We start from the raw sequence: 25,341 nt of genomic DNA, 5'->3' as shown, positions 1-25,341 counted from the left end.
TTCCGTAGATGCTCTTTATGTTCCTTCAAAGTGAAACTATAGACAACAATATCATCTAGGTACACCACGACAAACTTGTCGAGGTATTCATGAAATACTTGGTTCATCAAGGTACAGAATGTCACAAGTGCATTTGTCAACTCGAATGGCATCACCAAGAACTCATATGCCGCATACCATGTCACACAAGTTGTCTTCAGCCCATCCCCATCAGCAATTCTCATCAGATTGTAGCCAGACCTCAAGTCGAGTTTAGTGAAGTACTTGGCATGACTTAACTGATCAAACAGATCGGTAATGAATGGAATAGGGTACTTGTTGCGCATTGTTACCTTGTTTAGCTTGCGGTAGTCTATACACATCTGCATGCTCTCATTATGTTTCCTTTGAAACAACACCGGTGTTCGGAATGGTGCTTTGGAAGGATGAATATATCCTGCTTCCAACAAATTATCAAGTTGTTTTCTCAACTCTGCTGGCTTTGGAGGTGTCATCCGATATGATCCCTTAGCATGTGGTTTCACTCCTAGGATCAACTCGATCTTATGCTCCACACATCATCTTGAAGGCAAGTTGTGAGGTAGCTCATCTTACATCACCTCCTTGTACTCATCCAACACAACTTGGATGGTCATAGGCACCAACTCTTGGCCTACTTCTTCCTGTACCACCACCATGGTGAGATACATTTGTTCACGCCTTTTCAATCCCTTCTTGAGGTGCATGGTTGAAAGGAACTTCTCATTATCTCCTTTTTTTGCATTCACTTGCACCATGCAAGGTTGATCTCCCATTAGATAGAGAGAACCAGCAAAAGGCATCCACATTGCCTTAGTCTCCCTTCGGAATTTCATTTCCAAAATGACTTGGAAGTCAAACAACGACACTGCTGTGAAATTCGCATGATCTACCCACTACCCAAGCTTCTTAGTGACTTGCTTGGCTACTTCTGGAGTAGGTTGGCCTATAGAATTCATCGCTTTCATGCATCCTGAATCTGTCTCCAAGGATAAGTTAAGTCTCCTTGCTTCTGCCTGTGAAACAAAATTATGAGTAGCCCCCGTATCCATCATAGCATGGGTACTCTTCCCATTGATCCTCAAGTCCATAAACATCAACTCTTTCGCTTGTGTAACTTTCGGTGCTTTCGCCTGCTTTTCCAATGCGTTCACTAGCCGTATGGCACCCATCCTTGAGGTATTCTCCTCTTCCTCATCACTTTCCAATGGCCCCTCTGTGATGGAAGCTTGTAAGGTATTGAGAGATGACTTGGGCATTCAATAACTCTACGAGTGCCTCGGCACAATTAGCATGAAATTTCACCCTTTCCATTGGGTGTGTTGAACTCTTGGGATGATGAAGCTTCTTTTGAAGTTGACGCCTTACTGTTGGCTACCCCACTTTTGGGTTTGCCCTTTTTGAAATACTTTCTGCTATTTCCACCTACGCCACTTTCTTTAGACAAAGCAACATTATCACTAGCATAGCTAGTCAAGCATTCCATGGTAGCTTGTGCAGTAGACAATTGTTTGTCCTTGCCTACGGTTTCAACCCCTCAAGAAAATAGAACAGCTTGTCCTTTTCCAACATGTCCATGATATCCAACATTAAAGCGGAAAATTGTTTCACGTATTCCTTGGTTGACCCAGTATGCTTGAGGTCTTTCAGCTTTCGTCTAGCATTATACTTTTCTCAGGAAAGAATTAGACCTTGAGCTTTTTCTTCAAGTCTGCTCAACAATCAACTACATAGCGTCCATTCTCAATTTCATTGTCCTTGGTACATTGTCACAGTATCCACTTTCACCTGTTCTGAGTCCGTCCATTCTCAAAGCGCGAAAGTACTGCTTCATATCAAACAAGAAGTTCTCCAACTCCTTGGCATCATGGGCACCCTCATATGTCTTGGGTTTTGGTACCTTGGCCTTGCTAAACCTTGGAGTGTTAAAGAGTTTCTTATTGCAAGAATCATCACATTCACCTTTGCAGTCAGATCAGCTATCTGAGCTTGCAAGGTCTCCACAGTGTGGTGAAAGTCCTTTGACATTTCCACCATCGAACTTTGTTGATGTCTTTGTGATCCCTCCAATTCATCAACATGTTTCGTCAGTCGGGCCATCTCTACAACCACATTTTTGGTTGCCATCTCAGCGTATGCTTCCAACGCATCAATTCTTTGGGCATTGGTCGGCAATCGACATGGTCATTTACTAAAGTTTTACCAATCCACAACGAAAGCAATTGAATTCCCGTAGTAAATAACTGAGTTCTAATATTAGGTGTCACGGGCCGAATATTTCACACCTTTGTGAAAAGACTGTGTGGCGCTAGTTAAAACACTCTTGTTTAACTAGCCAACCTAGTGTTTACCAAAATTTACCAACTGAGCACTTTCATTGTTAAGTAACTTATGAAAGCCATGTGTCACGAGCTAAGCTTGTTCAGGGCATTATGCTTGCCTGTGACCGCTTGTCTCGTGTACTTGGGATGGGTTTCCATCTTGTAAATACTAGTGTAGGGTTATTTTCTACTAGTAGTTTATTTGTATGTCAAGTAAGGTAGTATGACTCCTTGGTCACTTTGATTTTTCCTAGTGCCAGGATGATAATTACATAAAAACCTCTTTTTAAAGGGAGGGTGAGTGTTCATCAGTCATTGTAAAACTCACTAGCTATTATCAACGTGTTTAGCCTACTTGCCTCCCTCGCTAAACACACATTGTCAACGGAGGTGTTGTTAATGAATTGTGTAGATTCAATGTTTACTGCTTGCTTGCCACTGCTTTCATGAATGCTTACTATTTCTGTTGCCATTTGATTGAATGCTAATGAAAGTGTTGCGTGGATGAATGTTGGTAAATGATAGACTGACTAGTTAAACAAGATTGCTTTAGCTAGTGCCGCACGGCCCTTTCACAACGGTGTGAAAATAGTTGGACCGTGACACCATGCTGCTCAAGCAATAAATATTGAAGCAACATTCATTATCAATGCCTTCGTTAACAACGTGTGTCTAGCGAGGGAGACAAGTAGGCTAAACATGTTTATAATTAGTGAGTTTTATAAGTTGATGAACACTCACCCTCCCCTAAAGAGCTTTCTATGCTATTCTCACTCTAGTACTAGGAAACATCAATATGACCGAGGAGCCATGCTCCCCTTTTTGGCTTAGGTAAAAGCTATCTCTGAAAAATAACCTTACACTTGTATTTACTTGATGAAAATCCATCCCAAGTGCATGAGCAAAGTGGTCACAGGCAAGCATAATGCCCTGAACAAGCTCGGCTCGCGACGCCTTGATACGTACTTTCTTCTAACAAGTGCTCCAGCACTGCTGTTAGTGAAAAGGTTTTGACATCCGTGTTCTGGGATCAGATTGCGGTTCCTTTTTTCCTCAATCACATGCCCAAGAGATCGACTTAGGGGGGAGGGATTTTCATAGTAGACCGTGCCATGGGGTGTCGATTGTCGTGTATAGGCTCTATTGGAGGTGTCTAATGAACTTTTTGGTGTTGCTTCTTCTTCTTCTTCTTCTAATTAATGCTCTTAATTTTGAGGTGATCACCAAGTTTTCTTTAATCATCCAGCAGTGAAGGAAAATATGATCAGTAGTCTTGTTCACCTCACAGCAATGCATACAGATATCTGGAGCTTTACTGCTCATCTATAGCAAGTCATTTGTATTTATCCTGTTGAGACGAAGAGTTTAGATGAAAACATGGATTTTGGAAGGAACTTTCGCTTTACTAACAGCTTTGTTCAAATGGAAAGTGTAAGATGAATAAGCAAAGATTAGAAGAGAAAGACCCTGAAGAATCCCCAATCAAATACTTGCATCCTTTCTCAAAGTAAGAGAGAAAGAATCCAGCAAACCCTATAAAGAAGTAAGCTTATGGATGTCTCTTTTATTAAGACTCTTAAAGAATTGAAATCTGAGAGCCCCCTTCTAGAAAGCTGAAATTGGTGCATATGAGCATAAGAAAGTCTAAACGAACGTGGCACCAATGGCCCCAACAGCTTCTCACCTACCAAATATCCTCTTAGGATCAAATTCTATTATCATTACCGACTAAGGTGAGTAAGAAGGAAAAAAAGACAAGCTAGCTGGCAAACATCATCCAGGGGATTGCATAGTTGACAGTGCCACTCCCTTCAGCATCCCAACCATTTTGGTGAATTCCATACTTGCCCTTAATAACTTGAATACTTTGTTCACTTGTTATGGTGAGAATTGGGTGGCTTTGCAGAATGTACATGAATTTTTGATGGTGATTTTTTGGGGCTTTGGGAATACTACAAGAGGGATGATTTTTTGGAATTGTGCAGTATTTCCTATTTTGTGGGTTCTTTGGCTCGAAAGGAATGTGTGAAATTTCAAAGTTTAGGAAACTTCTCCGATTTTTCTTCAGGAGAAAGTTACTTTTATTTTTATTTTTTTTGTTTGCTTCTTTTTGGGTACATTCCTTTGGGGTTTTGGAGGTCCTTTCACTGTCTGATCTTCAAAGGGGTTGGAAGGAGGCACTACTGTAATTCTGTTTTGTCCTTTAATGAAGGATGCCTTATCCTCCTCCTCTAGTAATTATTCCTTTTACTAATGGATTTGTTTGTTATAAATTTTTTTTTTCTTAATCTCAAAGGAGAAGGCACTTTCATGAGCAACATATCAATATGATGCTCTACTGAAGAAAGGAATTCCCAGGTTCATGAGAACGAAGGACACTAGGTGGGCAAACTGATTTTGCCAGCAATACTTCACCCTTTTACTTTTCACTTCACTTTGTTTCTGACTTGTAATTCAATTCAATTATTTCAATTTCATGTTGGCTAATTAATTGATGCACCTGAGGGTGAAGAAAATAACCCTTCTTACTGTGTTCTGCCTGCCAATTGTTGTTAGTTGCAAAAAATAACAAAATGGTCCAAACATATTAGTATTTTAACATGTTAGTTGACCATTGTTTTTATTGATAACAGTCAACTAACAGAAGTGATGTATGTCACAGCACTGCAATGGGTGTTTGTGTCATTTTAAAACATCAGGGGATGTTTTTTGACAAACTTTAGGAGAGGTTAGTGTCTTTTGCCCTTAAAAAAGAAATGTAAAGTACCTCCCAGCCTTGCACATCTCCACATAAATTCTTCTTTGCCATTTTTCCATGACACTATTCACATCTATTTGGATTTAAAAGAAACACTAAGTGGTAGCCTCAAATAAATGCATAGAAGTTGCCGATCTTGCACCCAAGATCAACTGCAAGCTGCCTCAAATTTCTCACCTGCGTCAGGATAATTTCATTTTTCTATCATTCACCCTAAGCCTTGAGATAGTGTCGAACCATGATAAAGCCACGATAAAGCATATCTTAAATGGTGAAGCTGCACTTCTGTCCCGCAGAAAATATTGGTGTCATTTGGGGAAAAAAAGCTCGTCAGGCACGTCCTTGTCTGGGCTATCATGCTTTCCCACTCTGAAACCCTTTTAAAATTCCTCTGCAGCGACTTTCCTCATTAAATGAGTCAAAACCTCCAAAATAGGCATGGGAAAATTGGATCCCCTTGCTTAAGCTCTCTTAAGCTTTGGGAGAAATTGCTCAGATTTCCATTAATGAGATTGGAAAGACGGACTGAAGAAATGAAGAATTTAATCCTTTCCTTCCATGTAGAGCAGAACTTCCTCCTGCCCAAAACATGTAAAAGGAAATCCTAGCAAACTTGTTTATAAGCCTCTCTACATCCTTTTTGCAAATTAAGTCAATTCCTACTTCTTGAATTGTCACATTCGTTAGGCACAAGAACAACATTCAAAATTTGTCTCCTTAATACAAAACATTTTCGGATTCTGAAACCACCTCCCTTTTCAAAGTGAAGGCAAGAACCTTGGCATTGAGTTTGGACACGCCTCCTACCAAACAAATAAGTCTTGTCCACTTAACTACTTTTTTTTTAAGGAATAAGAACAATAGAAGTTGAATACTTGCATTCAGATTCTTCTTGAAGCCTCCTGTCTGATGGAAAGCTGCCATGACATCACTTCTGATAATACCACTACATTGCTTGTACTACTCTTAATTGAGAGCTTGCTTTCAAGTCTTCCAACCTATTTCATGTTAATCTGGTTTGGGTGGCTAGAACACTGTAGAAGCTCCAAAGGGATTTCCTGTAGGTTGTTTCAGACAGGGAGAGAAAGTATCACTTGATAACTGGGCAACTGTCTGGTCTCCCTTCAAAGCCCCGAGAGAGAGGGGGGGGGGGGGGTTGGAAGGGGTCTTAGGGTTAAGTAATTTGCAAATGTTCAGCCAGGCTTTATTGGCTGAATGGCTGTGGAAGAGGATGGGCTTTGGAAGAGTTGTTAGAAGCAGATGGGGCTGGTTGCAGATGTGGTATGAACCTGTCATGGGAAGGGACCTTGGAAGACTGTTGTGGCTGGAAAGGAAATGTTTTCTATGCTTTGTTGGCTTCATGATAATTGTTTGGTGTTTGGTGTGGGGATGTAGCTCTGAAATTTAATGATGCATACCCTGCCCTGTTTAACTTGACAAAGAACAGGGACGAAAAAGTGGCTGATGTTCTTTCTTCGGAGGAAGATGGTGGGTTGTAGAACCTGCTTTTACAAAGGATGTCAAGGATTGGGAGTTGGAAAAAGTGGAGAACTTATTAGGAAGCCTGTAAAGCATCAGGCTATTTAAATTTCTAGGAAATGGCTGGGTGAAAGAATGTTAGTTTCGCTGTTTAAAAATTTTACTATCTTCTTATCATAATCTCTTTCCCTTGGAAGATCATTTGGAGGCCCATAGTTTCCCAGAAAAGTTGCCCTTTTCACTGGTGAAGCTTCTTGGGGAGGAATCCTTACGAGGGACAACCTTAGAAGCAAAGGCACGGTGGGTGCTAACTGGTGTTTCAGGTGTTAGGAAAATGGTGAAACACTATTTGCCTGTTTCTGTACTTGTCCTATATCCAGGAAGTTTTGGATCATTATCTAGCAGTGGTTTCATATATTTTGGGCGATGCTAAATAGTGTCCATTCTCCTCCATTGCTGGAAAGATAAGTCTCGGATGGTTCTTCAAAAGAGGTGTGGAATATTTACCCCTTTTGTGTGTTTTGTGGCTTTTGAAGGGAAATAGGAGGGCTTTGAAGGAAGGGAGTTGCCTGTACAGAAATTGAAAAATTCCTTCATGCACATTTCTTCTCACTTAATGACTTAACACATCCATAATCTTTTGTTTCCTTTTGTATTGGATTTGGCACTCCTTGGTTCCCTTTAATGCATTTATCTCTTTACCTATATAAAAAAGGGCAAAGTACTTTCTAACTTGCATTTCTCTGTCTCCTGATATTGGTTATAGAAGTTCTTTTTTAACATGAAAGCTTCATAATTAATTGGACTCGTATTTGTAGCACGTTCTGCATGTTCTTCCAAAGCAAGAAGGCGAGAATGTCCAACACTTTGAGCATGTGATGATGGGCCCTAAATTAGAAAATATAGGCAATTAAAAATAATAAAATTGAGAACATTTATTGACTATATTTATAATTGTCCTTTCCTTATTTGTGTTTTGAAAATTGAAACGCAAAATCTTGACTCAAATTAGTTAGTGTCTTGAGTTGTATGAGTAAGTTCTATTCATAAGTGTGTAATATTTAATAAATATTACTTGCACATTTCTCATTCAGATTTTCTTGAATGGGTTTCATTTGTCTGTTTTTGGTACCATTGCTTCTTCCTTGGGTGGAAGTTGTATTTTTTTGTATGGCGATTCTTCTGAGCATCCTGACCAAGAAAATTTGCTTTTTTCCTGTATTTGCTGTTAAATCTATGGTTGCCAGCTGGTCAATAATCTGAATTTAAGTTAAGATTTAAGAAACATTTTATTATCTGTCAAGTAGAGAAACCTTATTCAAGAAGCAGAAAGATATGTAGCATACCCCTTCATTGATGGATAGAACCATTCAATTAGAATCTGGAGGAAATGTGCTTATTATATGAAAGCTGTATTTAAATTTTAGTCAAACAAACTATGAGGGGCATGCTAAATGTGTAAGGCCATGCTAATCTGATTTCCTAGGATATTTTAGTCTGATACTTATTTATCTAGTGTTGCTTTGAGGTTTGGAATTGAGTTGGATTGGATTACATAATTGACTCAGTTGTTGATTTGCTATTTATTTTTGTTGAAATTTTTCCGAGTGTCTTTTTATTATTATTATTACTATTATTATGGACCTGAAAAGTGCTCTGCTCTAACTAGGATGGAAGAAAGTCTCTATCCCTCATTCCCCTTGCCATTTTTTGGGCAGTGTGGAGGGAGAGGAACAGGAGAGCTTTCAAGGTAAAGTTTTCATCTCTTCAGGATGTGATGGAACACTTGATAACTATGATTTCTAGTTGCCAAACTGGGCTGGTTGGGAGGGACTTTTTTGTAATCCTTGATTTCCTTGAAACCTTTCCGTGAGGGTTGTGTTGCCTTTTTTTGTTTTTGTTGTACTTGGATGGCATCCCCTTGATGCCTTCATTCCACAGTAATAATATTTCTCTTTGCTGATAAAAAAAAACTGTTGAATATTTACCATTATTAGGCTATAATTATAAATTTATAAAAGATAAGAATGTGCATGTGAATTAATAAAATAGAAACAAATAATGAATACAAGCCAAGAATTTGATGGACTTATATTTGAATTCGGATAAGTATATTTTGGAGTTAAATTAGCATTAGTCGTTAGACATCATGAACCATTTTTCTGTATAAAAGAAAATCTATATTTCTATAGGAGAATATACTCATTCGAGAAAATAATGTATAAAATGTTACAACTATGAAACTAAAATAAAGTAATACATAAAAAATATTTGCCCTTTATTTGATGATAAAAAAGACTAACAATTTTCAAAAATAAATATTGGTAGAAAGCTTTGTTAGTCATATACTAAAAGTTACTTTATCTAATAGAATTTAGTCTTTAAAAGGATGTCTTCTAAGATTTGTAGCTAACTCTATAATAGTGTAAATAAGAGTGTGAATTTACTATAGAGCTTGTAAAAAACGGCAACAGTATGCAATTGGGCAAGAAGAAATAATAGCACAAGAAATACTTAAGATACAAGTGATATTAATGACAGTGAGAAAAGAAATGGATTTTTTTAATCCTTTCCCTCTATGATCATTTGGTTCTGATAATTTTAGAGTATTCCTATTACTATTTTTTCTTATGAGTTTGGTTTAAATATTTTCAAATTAATTTAATGTTAAATTGACTAAAAGAATACTGATTTATTTAATACTGTTGTCAATATTTTCTACTAGAGTTACCTTCTATGGTAATATACATTTATACATACAACACATTGTAATCAATTAATCATTGAGATCGAATTCTTCTCAACTAAAAACACACACACATACATTTGTGTGCACACAAATATGTTGTACGTTTTGATATCCTTTTAGTTGCTTAAAATAAAAACGTAATGAACTCTATTGCATATAATATTTCTTATTTGCAATAGAGATTATTCAAGTGAAGCTATGTCCAACCTTTATAATGAGACCAATGTGGGATAAGGATATCATATTCTTTCCCATTCTTTACGATACGAGCTGGACTTGGAACAAGGGTACATATTGGGCAGTTTTGGAACCTTGGTTGAAATATAACTTTTTTCTGCAGACCAACTGTTGCAAATCTTAAATCCTAGATGCTCAGTGAAAATTTGATACAGAACATTTTGCATTGGTTTTGGAACATTCTATGGGTTGCTTTTAGTTTTGAATTGTATACAGATCTGACTTTCCTTTTTCAAATTGTGCTTATAGTTTGTGGCATAGTAGCTGCACTTGATTATGGTCTCTTGAATATAGAGTGAAAGCATTGCTTGTTAGCCCAAGCAGAAAATGATAGATCTATGTATTTTTTTAATCTAATAAATTTCTGTAGCTAACAGCTTCAGCCTTGAACAACTATATCCTAGCTAACACAATCTTGTACCTGCTTAGAAATCCATATAGTAGGCCTAGGGCCAAAAAGGTGAGTATATATTTTTAGGTTCTAATAAATTCTTGCAGCTACTCTTCAGCCTTCTGCAGCCATATGGTACAGCTCAATCTTTTGCCTGCTTTAAGAGCTAATATCCTAGAAAACTCAAATCTTTACCCTGTTTTAAGAGTTATTTGAATTATGATTAGGTTGAGTTAGGTTTAAAGTGTATTTTATATGGTTTTGTTTTCTGAACACAAACTTCATGCTTTGAATTTAGACATGTCTTATAGCTGAGGGAGTGGAAAGAACGTACATGTAGCCTTTGGGTAAAGAAAATGTTTTGTGGGCTTCATTTGTTATGGAGTAATTGCTAGGAGATTTTAACAGTTAGAATGTTGAAATATATTGCTTTCAATTTTTTTCTTTGTCTTGTATTTCTTTGAGTAATACTATGAGGCAAATAATAATGTCAAAATCTAGGTCCTTTGTTATTCTATGTAGAAATAATAACAGTAGTGGCAGTACCTGTGTTGATGTTGTATTATAACATGTAAAGTTTGCATGGCTCTACTGAGGCTAAATAAACTACTTCAGTTAGTGGAATGTGTGATTGTTAAATGGTTGCAAACCTTTACTGGATATAAATCTATGAAAGTTGTTCTGTATGATGTGCGCTATTTCTTTGTCTATCGTAGCAGTGTCATGTCTTTGACATATTTGAGTTTGATTGACGGTTTAATTAGTATGTTGTGGCTCAGGTTATTTTTAGTGAATATTTATTTTTTTTATTTTTTCAGGCTAGCCTTGAAAAAGTCCTAACATGTTAGCTCCTTGCATTTTTTATTATGAATTTACTTGAGGGCAAATATGCTTTGCAGATTCAAAGGGGGTTAGAGCTAATAAAAATAAAAAGAAAAACAGACGAAGGAAAGATCAAGTGAAGGAGTCTTCAAGCAGTACTAATGGAAACCATCAGAAAGTTGAGACCACCGAACTCTGTGTGTGTGTTTGTGTTTGAGCCATGCGCTGGTCTTCTTCTTCCTTTTCTTTTTCCTCTTCCTCCTCCTTCCTTGGAGAGTTAATGATATTTTGCATACTGTTGTCTTTTTCCTGTTTTAGGATCTGGATGTCCTATCTGCTAGTGATGAGCTTGAAAATCTCAGGGCAAGTAGTCCCAATAAATCTTCTAAGTTGCAGGATTCTGCCTGCATGACCTTTTCACCTAAGCTTGAGTTTGATGATGGTGACATTGATGATGAACTAGATCCGGCAATGAAGGAAGAACTTGACAGGTTAGATGGATATGTAATTTAAATATGGGTCTGTAGTTTGAATGTCTCAATTATGATATGAATTGATCATTTGGTTTTCAGAATATATTGATTTTTCATCAATATTTTTTTTGGGGGTGATGCATGCTCAATAATTGTGCCAATTCATTGCCCAATTAATGTAATGAGTTTTTGTACGCTAGAATATCTAGTTTGTTTTTTTGGGCCTGTTTGTGAAAATGTTGGGAGTAAAAGTGTTTTCACAGTGGTGGCAGTACAATGCTAACATGCTGATCTAACAATTTGATCAGGATATGATCATATACAGTGTATATGAATGTACGAATGATATAAATTATGCAAAATATTTTGTGGACAAAAATATTTTTTTTAATAAAATTTAGAGAAATTATTTTAGATCAGTTAAAATTTGAACTTAAAAATTTTTATACATGGCTAGAATTTGCTTCCTGTACCAGTTAAAAAGGGTCATATTTCTATCATAGAGCAACAATTAGTTTTCCACAGTAAAATTTTAGTGATTTGTTGTTTATTTAGAACTTTAACAAATAGCTAGTAGTCATAATTTATTCCACTAATCAAAATGTTAGTTATGGCAAAAGGTCTCAAAAGAATAATGTTATTTATGGCAAAAGGTCTCAAAAGAATGGTCATTTGGGTGAAAGACAAAATGAAGGCAACAGGATCATACATGTTAGGAAGATATATCTTAAGTAAACCTCTCTCACATATTCCAAAACTATTATGAAATGTATAATATTATTTAGATGAATAACAAGTATGACTTCTAAGACATAAATATTGAGAATAAAATTGCATACATGTCAAATTTCTCTTAGAATAAAAATAGTTATCAAGTGCATTTTCAAAATATTGTTAAGTAAACAAAAAATAGATATAACGTGCATTTTCAGCTGTGAATCACAGTTTATACAAATTTTACAAAAAGCATCCAATTGACCAGCTTTACTCCAAACTTTTTCAAAAGTTGTTAATCCTGTTAATGAGATAACTCTCTCTTATGTCTACATATGTTTTTCAAAATATTGTTCTGCTGACTCGTAACCATGGTTTTAAATAAAGGTCGCGACCGTTACGTAACGCCGTTACGTAAAGGTTTTTTGGGTTACCGATACTGTTACACACCGCGAAATTGGTGGGAAGAAAAATCACGACCGTAGCGGCCGTTATGGACCGTGACCGTTACGTAAAGGCTGCTACGACCGTTACGTAACCGCTACAGGACTGTTAAACCAAAAAAATATTTTAATTTTTACTTTTTCTTCTCACTTTTTCTCTCTCTTTCATATATCATTCTCAATATACCAAGTGGCAAGAGGGGGAAAATATTATAATGAGGATGACAATGATACAAAATTTACTATTTCTTTAAATACTCACAATAGATGCATTAATTAACAATTTCAAAATACTAACTTGTTAGAAATTTTTTTTTTTTTTAATAATATTAGTAATGTGATATTTATGTTCTTTATTTTTCAACTTCAACCTTCTTTCTTTTCTAGCTATTTTATATTTATATTATTCGTATGTCTTATGTGACTAATAGATTAATGGAGTGTATAATGTATTTTATTTTATTAATTCATTAAACACACAAAAATTTATCACAGATAAGAATAGTGAGAAGTATAAATACGCGCACACATGTAATTTTCTATCAATGATGGTTTAAAACAAATGTAAACTTGTTGCCCTTACTAAATAACTTAGTTACTCGAACTAAAGGGTCCAAAATACACTAAAACCCTTTCTAAGAATAGCTAAAAGCTTAAAACATGCAAGTACGCTAATATGCACAAGGTTGTGCGTGCTTCAAAAAAATTCACGGCCGTTACACCCGCTTCCCGTTATGTAACATCCGCTACTCCTGCATCCCGTTACCGTTACGTTACGCTACCCGCTACCGTGATTTAAAACCATGCTCGTAACTAACAAAAGTGCTATATTTATGCATGTCTGTCACATAATAGCTCAACACGAACTTGATTTTTCATGTTGAGAGAATTGTCATCTGATTTTTTCTGTTTACTCTATATAGTTTCTTCATTTAAAATTTTAATTTAAAGATTTGATCAAAATTTTTTTTTAAAGAATGATGGGATCCATTAGTAAATAAATTATAATTATATATCAAATCAAGTATAATAATGACGGTATGTATTTTTTTTTGAAATATCATTTAATTATTTTTTTGGTTGACAGAGAAATATCATCTTATTATTATTATTTTTTTTAAAAAGGACCAAAGGAATATTATCTAATCATTTAATTGTACGATCAAAATATTAAATTTTCTTCTAAGTTTTCCTAAACACTTGGAAGCCTTGTGCACTAGATTTTGCGCTTATGTTTTATTTCCTTGTATCAATTCATTAGTTATAATCTCCTTCCCTAAAAATGATGTTGCCATTCTATGCTTTGCATTGAAAATTTATGACCCTTTGCAGCTCATAATATTGTGGCTGGAGCGTTGGGCATATTTGCCGGCATTTATCATCATAGTGTTCATCCATTCGCCCCAACATCTATTACGTAGTGTCTTTGTGTGTATGAGTCATAAAATTTGCTCCCAACGTGCATTGTTTTAGTCATGCATGTGCTTTCCCTTTCTATACTCACCCTCAATTTAACTGTCTTCTCATGTTTGTTGCTTGCCTCAGAGAGAATCTAATCACTTTGTCTTGTCAATCTGTGGAATTGTATCGTCTTTTTTTTTGTTGGGGGGGGGGGGGAGACATTTTTCTTCAATCATTTTCTGCTTGCAGTAATAATGCCCTTTTGAAATTATTGAATTTGTATTTTTTAGTTGAATGACAATATTAGACTATTTGCTGCTGTAACTGGTGTAGAACATTTTGTGTATTTTTGTTTTTTTTAACAAGTAAACATCTTTCATGTCAGCTTTTAAATCATTGTAATTAGTAATTATGGGTTAACATTTTGTTAATTAGATTATTAATTCAACAGAGCCTGGTAGAGACACTGTTAAATGCTGTTTGAATTTAATTGGTGTTTCCATCCACACTTGAGATAGATGTACTTGTTTGTTTGATGTAATCGATCCATAAGAAATTCTGGAAGACAATGGGTCAATAGCTTGTTTAGATAAACTGAATTGGGTGGTATTAATGTTGAATAAATATTATATATATATATATATATATATGTAAATATTTGCCTTCTCATTCTTTCACTTGCTTATAATATACAGCATCATATTGAATATGAAAGCAATTAGGTCTGTTAGAAAACCACTTCACCTAAAAGCTTAAGCTGCTAAGTTGTGGGCCGACAATGTATATCAAGCTTTAACACTCCCCTGCTCATGCAGCTTGACAGCACTTGGAGAGATAACAACACAATAATATCACCCATTATAGGGATTCCAATAATTTTTTAAATACCACAAAATGAATGCGGGCAATGAGACTAGAGCTCAGGACCTCGTGGTAACTAGCTTTGATACCATGTTAGACAACTACTTCACCTAAAGGTTTAAGCTGTTAAGTTTTGGGCCAACAATCTATATCAAGTTTTAACAAGGTCTATTTCATGAAAATTATATTTTGAATACTCGAGCACATGAAACCATTGGGTGGTGGCAGTCATTAGGGTTTATGCCATGTGCTTTGGAGAATAGAAGTTCAGGGTTTCAAATCGTTGTTGGATGATCATGGTGGTATGACTTAATTTAGTCATTGATCCTTGACCTCATGCTTTCAGCATCTTCTATGCCCTAGATGGGTTGTGCAACTCCCTTTAGAGGATGACTGAGTCTGTGGCCCCCTAAGGCGGAAACTTAAGACATGCTACTGTAATCCACAGGCTGTCCGTCTAGACCCTCATGGTATTGTTCCCCATTTGGTTAGGGGCTTGGGGCTCCTTTGATTGTTTGTGGGGATGATTGCCATGGATCAGTTGTTCATATTCTTTCAACGTAGCCAAAAAGAAAAAGGTAAAATAGAATTTAAAACTGGAGCAAATTCAATGGCAACATCAATGTAGATTCTCATTAGAACATCATTGCATTTTTTTGCCCCTTCTGTTTCCCTTTCCAGGTTCTGTTTTCCCTTAATTACATTCTCTGCTTTTCTACTCAGATCTCTCTATTTTATCTCTGGATTTAATAAATGAAACTGTGATTATCCATTATCTTCCTCTTCCTGTGAGTTTTAGATTATTTAAATTTGGAATTTTTAAATGCAGGGAAGTGGAGGATTTTGCTCGGAGACTTAATTCTGTTTGGCCAGAAAGAATGCAGGAAATTCTATCGTTGGGCCAGGAAAGAAGGCTTGTACCATTATCTATGAATAGCAATGGTTCCTCACATAGATATACAAGTATGCATTTGCTTCAAGCTACTTCGTACTTTTTCGTCAAAGAGCTTCCATTTATTTCATGCTTTCTATTCCTTAAGAGTGCAAAATTGTGCAGATATAATTGCTGTTGCCTGCTTAGTGAAAAACTGCTGTTTCCTTTTTATGCTACACTAAGTGGCTGTTTGGCATCATTTCTGTTTCTTGTTTTTTGTTCCATTACTGTACAGTAAAAAAATGGTTTATGACGATGTTTGCTTACATTGCTAGTTTTCTGTTTTTTTTTTTTTGTGTTTGCGTCAGCTTTCACAAAAAATAAAAGTCAGATTTTATGGCTTTTAGTTGTTGTGGCAACCTATTCCTGTTGTACTTTAATATCTAGAATTGACTCTTGTGGATCACTCATTCTATGCAATATATTTAGTTAAAGTTATAAAACAAATGACTGCATTTAAAACTTGTCTAAAATAAAAATATCATTAAATTTTCTGAAATTTTTGGGAAAATAGTAATTCATTAGAAAGAGTCATTTCTTTTTACCATTACTCTTTGTCATGTACTGAAGGATTTTTCTTTGAGTACTAAAAGTGAGTTTCAAATAATAATAATTATGATTACTTTCTATTTTTATTATAATATTTTGTTAATTTATATCTCTTATATTTCTGTTATTTGAATCATATTTTTTAAGTATTATATATTTAATTCAAGGACAAAAATGAACATGAGTTCAATTAGGTTTTAATTTGTTTTAGTTTTTGAAAACTTACAAAACAAGTTGCTAGATTTCTGTTTTTAGTTTCCATTGCTCATTTTCAGTTTGTGTGTCTGTTTTTCCCCTATAGTTTTGGATAATAGTGATAAAATGGCCGGTTAAGATTTTGGGTGCATATAGTTATTCTTTCCACCATGTTTAGCACCTTAACACTGCGCTTGGTTTGTGGAATAGCTGTTTCTTGGAATAAGATGGAATACAATGAGAAATTTGGGATAGAGGTAATAGTTATCCTTGTATATTCCTTATTATTTGATCCATTATTTGATAAGAAAGGAATAGATGGCGATGAAATTTGGGAATATTTATTCCTTGTCTATTTCTTGTTATGGATTCATAAAATTTACTTTGTTATTTGATTTATGGCAACAATATAATTTTTATACAATTATTGTAGCTAACTTATTATAACTAATTTATTCCTAGGAGTGGGCGTGACTCAAACCAAACACAACCAAGTTTTTAAAAGTGTTTTTCTTGCTTGATTTATAGTGGAGAAATTCAATCCCATTTCATGTTGATTAGTTACTTCCTTTATTTGATTTGATCATATGTCAGTTCTATTTTAGTTCAATGGCTTAAGTAGCGGCCATTGTAAAATGCTGCTAACATTTATTTTTTATGCCCGTTTGTCTGAAGCATTGTCATTTTTGTTGAATTTTTTGCATGTGCCTTTTTGTTCTTTTCTCACCATCAGAAGGTAGCAAACTTATGATTTCATCTCTTTGCTACACAAGGATGGTGACTACCTCATAGTTATCTATACAAATCTAGTAGAAACTAACCTGCACATAAAATCAGTTGACTTTGTGCTTCCTATTGCCAAAAATATGAACAAATCAAAGTAAGGCCAGGGATTTGAAGCAAAGATATAAATGATGTTAATTCAATGGTGTGAGATGGAGATTGATGGTTAATATGATGCTAGAAACACGCTCGGTGCTGAGTGGAGGGAAGAATAACTGACAAACCTTCTACACAACCCTCCTTATCAGGTCCTTTCTACACAACCCTCCTCATCAGATCCTGCACATAGTGGGAAGAAAATCACTAAAGTTTGTGCTGTTTTGTTAAATGTCCTTCAATTGGATTCTCCCATACCGTCACTGAACCACCTTGCTTGACATTCGCAATTTAAATAACCAAAAGATTAACTATTCAAAACTACAGGTATTCATTTTCTGCAGGCACACCTTTTCTCCCCCAGTCAAAATATTTCCAAGCATGAAAATCATTTACTCCTGGCTTGGATGATTTTAGTGTTTTTTGCTCTATTATCTTTATTAGAGCACGCTAACTCCCCATATAGTTAAATGTAGACTGCCTGTGTTGACCACTTGATCTTGCTAGTGTCTGACTCTGTTTGATTGAACATGTGCATGTGCACGACCTGAGCAACTAGTATTCGTGCCTTTTCCATTTCTTTCCTCATCCTTTTTCCAGCCAACTTATCCTTTTCTAAATGGTGCAACATGTATCACAGAAGAGTATTAATTGAACATAAATGACGACTCATAATTGTATCAACCAGTGGTGTGGGCAAACCTCAGGTCAACAACCACCGGTCAAATTATTTCTGCCCAGCATTTGGACTCACAATGCTGATGGTTACGAGGGAGTTGGCACCATTATTTGGGAGTCTGAGGCACATCATAACATCACGAGCTCCTGCTGTTAAAGCCAACCTTAGACTAGGGGTGAGCAAACGGTCGGTTCGGCCAAATTCGGTTAATTAACCGAATTAACTGAAAATTTCGGTTAAAAAATACTGTTAACCGAACCGATTGAACCGTTTGGCTGAACCGAACTGAACCCGACCGAATTTATTTTTTGGGTAATTTGGTTAACCCATTTTAACCGAAACTAGGAAGGGGGGAAGGTGTATCAGTGTATGTGTATCAATGTATGTGTATGAGTGTATCCAGACTGAAACAAGGGAAGGTGGGGGAAGGTTGAAGCCTTGAAGTCCAGAGTCACTGAGTGTAGATCCATCACCACGCCCACGCGAGGGAAGAGCCGATCGAAGAGGGATTCGGGATCGGGATGGGTCACGAATTGGGAAGACTGGAAGAGGGGCTTAGGCGAAGCGAGGAGGAGGCGATTCGCAAAGAGGGAGAACCGGAGAACTGAGAAGTGGAGATTGATGTGGAGGAAAGGTGGTTGGTTAGGAAGACAATTGGGCTCGGGCGAGCTTGATAGTTGATGCCAGTGAGGAGGAGCCAGGGTGGTTCTCTCCTTATCGGTGAACTGCTCTGTGCGTGAGAGTCCGAGACTGTGAGAGAATAAAAATGAGAATGAAAGGGAGCTTGTGTGCTGGTGACGATGGCCAGCGACGACGATGGCGATGGGCGCAGGCGATAGCATCATGTGAAGATGATGGTGCGAACTGTGGTGGATTGAGCTCGGGTGAGCGAGAGAGAGACAGTGAGGGAGGTGCCGGAGGGCCTTCTGACTTCTGAGAGCACTGAGAGTGTGAGACTGAGAGTGAGAGGGAATAGAAAATTAGAAATATAGATAATAGAATAACAGGATTTCCATTTACTAATTTAAAATTAAAATTTAATTAATTATTAATTCGGTTAATTGGTTAACCGAATTAATGTTTTCTATTCACCGAACCGAAACCCGATTCCCCAAAATATTGGAATGCATAACCGAACCGACCGAACCGGTTTTTTTAACCGAACCGAACCGACCAATTTCGGTCGGTTAATTCGGTTAATTCGGTTTTCCCCGAATTATGCTCACCCCTACCTCAGACCTCCAAGGATGCTCTCCAATGATTCGGCTGACTTCCCAAAGTCCAATACAAAGCGTAACTTCTCAGCTGACCGGGTGGATCAAATAAATTGCTGCTGCTGTGGCAACATTTTGTCTCTTGATTCTAAGATCCATCTACAAGAAGTTTCCACTAAAACAGAAAATCATCACAAATCAGGTGTTTGGGTGGCCTGGATCTGGGTCTTGAAAATAGAACCATTGGTAAATGTAATATCATTCTCATTCCACAAGGAGTAAAAACAGTCAAGGGCAGCGAGAGAATTTTCCTGTTTTTCCTTTGAAATGATCCCCTTGCTAATTTTCTGTGAGGCCTAGATTATCAGACATTTATTTTTGAGCAGATCAGATTTGGAAATTGAACACAATTCCTTGTCAAAAGAAGGGAACCATTCCTGAATGAAATCTTCTCTCTCTACAGGACGATGAAAGAAAGGGGGACCCAAGTCACACTCTTGTATACTAGTCGCAGTAAACAAAAGATGAGCATTGGTTTTCCTTAATTATTCTGATAGATTAGAGTCATTGGACAACCAGGCTCAATATGTCATGTCCCTTGTTTTTTGGCATGTGACCGGCCGTGAGTCCATCTAAAATCCAATGGAGTCACTAGGCCTAGGCAAGAATTTGTTTTACAAATCATCATTTGGAACCAAGTTAAAAGCCAATTTAAGAGTGAACATTTGTTGAAAGCACAAAACATATATATTCCATAAGCAACTATAAACGTTTTTTCATTTAGTAACAAGCTCTTTACATTTGACCTATACTTTTAATACAACATTTTTCTCTCTCCCTAGTCTGCATACATAATGGCCCAAAACTCAACACACGCTTAGTATCCCTATTGCCTTCCTGCCAACCTGTAATGCATGTCAAAATGGTAGTATCTTGGAGAACCTAACAAGTGGAGTTCTCCTTCAGTTTGAACCTGAAATCATTAAGGAATAGAGTGAGCAACCACAAGCTTAGTAGACATGCTTAACTCCCCCTTACTTGAATAAGGATAACACATGATTTCTTACATGCATGCATGATCATAACGTGCATGAACATAATCTTTATTCAAAGCAATCTGTTCATCTAAAGCAGTCTGCATACATAATTGCCGAAAACTGAACACACGCTTAGTATCTTTATTGCCTTCCTGCCAACCTGTAATACATGTCAAAATGGTAGTATCTTGGAGAACCTAACAAGTGGAGTTCTGCTTCACTTTGAACCTGAAATCATTAAGGAATAGGGTGAGCAACCACAAGCTCAGTAGACATTATTAACTCCCTTTTATTCAAATAAGGACAACACATGATTTCTTACATATATGCATGTTTATAAGGTGCATGAACACAATTTAGATGAACAGGTTGCTTTGAATAAAGATTGTGTTCAAATTTATACAAGCTTTTACCCTTGTTTCCTTTAAATATATAAATGAAAATGAAGAACACCTTCTTTGATATTCAGCTTCTTCAACTTAGTCGAAGCTCCTCTCTGAATTTCCTGTATTTTCTCTGAATTTCCCTGATTTTCTGCAGATTTATCTCTCTCTCTCTCTCTAGAACTAGGGTTTTCAGCAAGAGTTTTGGAGTATTCTATGTTCAGGCTGTTCTGCAGGTTGGAAAAGTCAATACAGCAGATGGACACGTGGCAGGACCATAGCAGCTGGAGGCAACAGGGGTCCTGCAGTGCTGACCATGGTTTGAAATCGTGGTAGCGGGTAGTGTAACGTAATGGTAACAGGTGTAACGAGAAGCGAGAGTAGCAAATGTTACATAACGGAAAACGAGTCTAACGACTGTGAATTTTTTTCAAGCACGTACAACCTTGTGCATATTAGCGTACTTGCATGCTTTAAGCTTTTAACCCTTCTTAGAAAGAGTTTTAGTGTATTTTGGATCCTTTAGCTCAACTAACTTATTTGGTAAGGGCAACAATTTTACATTTGGTTTAAACCACCATTGATAGAAAAATTACGTGTGTCAGTGTGTGTATAGTATTTATACTTCTCATTGTTCTCATCTCTGATAAATTCTTGTGTGAGCTAAATTAAGTAATAAAACAAAATACATTACACTCCATTAATCTATTAGACACATAAGACATACGAATAACACAAATATAAAATAACTAGAACATAAGAAAGTTGAAGTTGAAATATATAGAACATAAATATCAAATTACTAATATTATCAAAATAAAATATTTTCCTAACAAGTTAGTATTTTAAAATTGTTAATTAATGCATCTCGTGCGAGTATTTAAAGAAATAGTAAATTTTGTATCATTGTCATCCTCGTTATAATCTTTTCCTCTTTTTGTCACATGGTATATTGAGAATGATTTATGAAAGAGAGGGAAAAAGTGAGACGAAAAAGTAAAAAATAAAATAATTTATTTGGTGTAATAGTCTTGTAGCAGTTATGTAATGGCCCATAGCGACCTTTATGTAACGGTTGTGGTCCATAGCGGTTGCTATAGCCATGATTTTTCTTCCCACCAATTTTGTGGTGTGTAACGGTATCGGTAACCCAAAAAACGTTGTGCAACAGCGTTACGTAATGGTCGCCGCCGTTATTTAATACCATGGTGCTGACAGCTGTGCACTAGGTGTCTGCTGCTGGTTTTTCAGAATTGCTAAGTGGCGTCTGCTGGTTTGTAGTGCTGTGAGGTGTCACACTTGGTTTCAGCATGCCCCATCTTTTTTTTTTTTCCCCTCTTTGCCCCAACTCTCATGCTATTTATGTTTTAGCTTGGCTCATAATATTTTTTCGTCTAAACCCCTCCTACCATTAATAAGTCAAAAGGAATTTCCAATATCAATTAACACAACTCAAATAAATGAATAACATGACTAGCATGAACTTATTTATTGGAAGATAAAGCAAGTCATGCTAATTTATCAAAGTAGTTTAAATTTATCGTGGCCTAAAGGGTATGGTTATCACACAATAACTATACTTTTTATGTGCAGATTAGACCTAACCTAGATTGCTCCTAGCATGCATCTCTCAACGGAAATTTTCATTCTAGGAAAGACTGCATACCGAAACAATTACATTAGGCAGGTAGAATGATGTGTGTGTCAGGGTAAGAGGTTACCTGAGTCTATTTAATGATGACAATAGTGCTAAACCATCCTGCCAACTAACTGGAGAGCTGTTTGTGTGCCCCCCACAGAGATTATTTTGGGCAGCAAATAATGGCAAAATTTCTGAGAGCCTGGGATGTTATTTAATGTTGGGAGCCAGGTAGTAAGATGTGTGTTTCCTATTGCGAGTAACATTTTCAGTTGTGCAGCGGATAAAAAAGTAAAGTTTTGATTCTCTAGATTATTTTTGTCTCTGGTGGGAACCAGGTAGTAAGATTTGTGTTTTATATTGGAAGTAATTTCAGTTATACAGCAGATAAAGAAGTAACATTTTGATCTCTAGATTCTTTTTCCGTCTTCTTTCTTCAGTTAATTATTCATCATCCATGTGAAGAAATGTGTTATCGTAGCCTTTCTCCACTCAATTTATGATTCTTTGGCATTGGCTATTCAAATCCGAGATGTCCAAATGCTTGGACAAGGCAACGACTTTTGAGTAATGAAATATCTGGGTTGCATGTGCTGCAAGTTATACTGTTACAGTCCATCTATTGTAAATTATACTTGTACCCTCAGATGCTCTGTAATAACCTAGTTACAGTGTTTCTGTAAAGCTTAAAAAGTGGCAAGTTTTTTTTTTCCTTTGTTTTTTTTTTTTTTTCGCTAGATGCGTGCAAGTCTCAGTTTGGGAATGGTTAATAGCAACCTAGTCATGCGGCAAATTGCTTATTGAAAATTACGTGTGAGCTCTAGGAGTGCTTTGGACGACCAATAATTCATTAGTGCAACATTGCTAGGAAAATGGTTGTAACATTCCACAATAAACACCTGCTTTTTAATGATTAGTTTCCGCTTCTCTTTTCATGCCTTGTTTATTTAATATAATAAATAATAAATGCATTCACATATCAAGTGATTGTTTACTTCACAAATGGTCGTCTGCTTTCTAGAAATGCTATATTAGGTTTGCATCCTAAATGCCGATGAAGCATTCTACCACCATATATCATCTAACCCGGGAGTTTAGAGAAAATCTGGGTATTACCAGCCCTTAATTTTTAGGTTTATGTAGTGACTCAGACTGCTGATATGATTTGGGAGCCATCTGCACCGGGTGTTCTTTATGTAATATTTTCCTTTTATTTTTAATGATGAACGGCTCAGTGTTGAGGTATTAGTGTCTTGACTGCACCATTACTTTGGCACGTGCAGATTTACATGTAACTCAAGGGTTTTGTGATGTTCTGTAGCTTATTGAGGATTCAATCTGCAGGTTTGGACCGGAGATAATAATCCTACAATAGGATGACTGATTTCTTGTGGTGGCCAGCCTGCTGCAGTGGTTTTGAGAACATCATGAACGCAGGGTTTGGTGCTGTTGGACCCTTGAGAAGATGGCAGTGGTTTTTGAAAGACTGCATGTAAGTATTTATGTTTTTTTTTGTGTTGCCGTCGCTGGAATGCAATTTAGGTCTTTTGGTCATCCTCTATGTTTGAGGAAGGGGGGGAAAATGTGAGCAAAATCCGCTCATTCCTCTGGAAACTTTAAATTTGTTGTTTTTGATTCTCAGCCATTTGACATCGGCTGGCTGCTGTACTTTGAAACCCGAGTCAATTTCACATTTTCTTATTATTGTTATTATTATTAATATTCTTTTGGAATCATCCCTCATATTGTTTTGCAATTTCTTTTTTGGCCATTATTGCTTTGGAGGAATGTACATGAATTTGAGTTGTGGAAAATGGAAACTCCAGAAGGTGATTGCAGGGGTTGCTTTGCATTTTCAACATAGGCTTTGTGAACATGTAAAATCAACCCCCCTCATTCTAGGAATTAAACTCCACAAAAGTTTCCTAGCCTCTTCTGAGCTCCCCAAATTGGGCTTCATTTGAAATATTTTTCGTTGAGAATTTCTCTTTGAAAGAAAAAAAAGGATTCGTCATCTCTGCCACTGTTGTTTGCAGGGAAGAGGCGTTAAGTTTGAATTTGTATTGAGATTTGGATAATATGTATTATAAAATTGTGTTAAAATTTACTTAAGATTTGAAATTTATGCTTCTAACATAAAAATTTGTTGAAACATCCATACAAGAATGAAGAAATGAAGTACTGAGAAGTAGTTACTTGAATGTGTCCAATTTCATATAATATATACATATAAATATTTCATAGAATATATTTTGGTAGACCAAATTTGGTTAGCAGATATTTTAGGGATTCTTGGAAATGTGCTGAGCACGGGAAATAGATGTTGCAGCTTCACGTTCCTTATGATTTTCTTTTTCTGTTAAATTATAAATATCTTTGGTCATTATTTTTTAGGACATATTATTTTTAATTTACAAGATATTTATTTCTAAAAAATGGATTAATTATAATATAAAATTTGGATAATTTATGCACAAAATATCATTACCATCAAACAAATAAAAACATGAATTTTTTTATGAATGCATAACGAGAAAAGGAATAATTATTTTCATATCTAATTATATTTCGTTCTTATTAATCATAAGAAATAAACAACAACAATTCTAAAGTTTCACGTCGGCTGCATGAATCCTTCTCCACTAATTTACTTGATTCAAAACATTTTCCTCTATCATATTAAGGGCTATTAAATCTTTCCTTACTACTTCATGTCAAGTTTTTTTAGGCCTATCCCTTCTCATTTTTATGTCAAAAATCAAAACTAAATTACTAACTAAATCTCCTCAAAGATGCTCTATTAGACGTGTTTCAAAATGCTCAAACCATCTAAGTAGTTCCTCTCTTATCTTGTTTTCATCCGATCTTGCTCCTAAACTATTGCGTATATGTTCGTTTCTTACTTTATCTTTTAATGTTAAACCACTCATTCGATAAGAAACATATAAAGAATAATTAGTATTTTTATCTTTAAATTTCTTATTGTTTTCTATCTTATTTCTAAAAACAAATGTTATGAGAAGTTGTTATTTTAGTCTTTTGAACGTAATGCATCTTATATTATAGCATTTTTATAATTATTATGATATTTAAAGTAATAAATTGTCATAATACAACGTTTCGTTTGTTTCAGCATAATAGCTATTGGTTGTAATAAGATGAAAT

At 35.9% G+C, this 25,341-nt stretch overlaps 1 protein-coding gene across 12 annotated transcripts in view; it reads left to right on the top strand.

Moving 5' to 3' along the window:
• Window positions 1-23,912, top strand: part of LOC131146960 (SKP1-like protein 21) — a 31,805-nt gene extending 7,893 nt beyond the window's left edge. For 7 of the 12 annotated variants that reach the window (XM_058096844.1, XM_058096840.1, XM_058096841.1 and 4 more), the window contains 4 exons: window positions 10,853-10,974; window positions 11,094-11,266; window positions 15,497-15,630; window positions 23,521-23,912. In XM_058096844.1, the coding sequence (XP_057952827.1) occupies window positions 10,853-10,974; window positions 11,094-11,266; window positions 15,497-15,630; window positions 23,521-23,537 (446 nt within the window). In that variant the 3' untranslated portion in view covers window positions 23,538-23,912. The remainder of the gene's footprint in view (window positions 1-10,852; window positions 10,975-11,093; window positions 11,267-15,496; window positions 15,631-23,520) is intronic. The other 5 variants (XM_058096851.1, XM_058096849.1, XM_058096848.1 and 2 more) reach the window with 1 other exon arrangement.
• The last annotated feature ends 1,429 nt before the right edge of the window (window positions 23,913-25,341 follow it).

This window comes from Malania oleifera, chromosome 13 (assembly GCF_029873635.1).
Source record: "Malania oleifera isolate guangnan ecotype guangnan chromosome 13, ASM2987363v1, whole genome shotgun sequence".
Lineage (NCBI taxonomy): Eukaryota > Viridiplantae > Streptophyta > Magnoliopsida > Santalales > Ximeniaceae > Malania > Malania oleifera.
The sequence above is the reverse complement of the archived record's forward strand: the minus strand, read 5'-3'. Positions and strand labels throughout refer to the sequence as shown.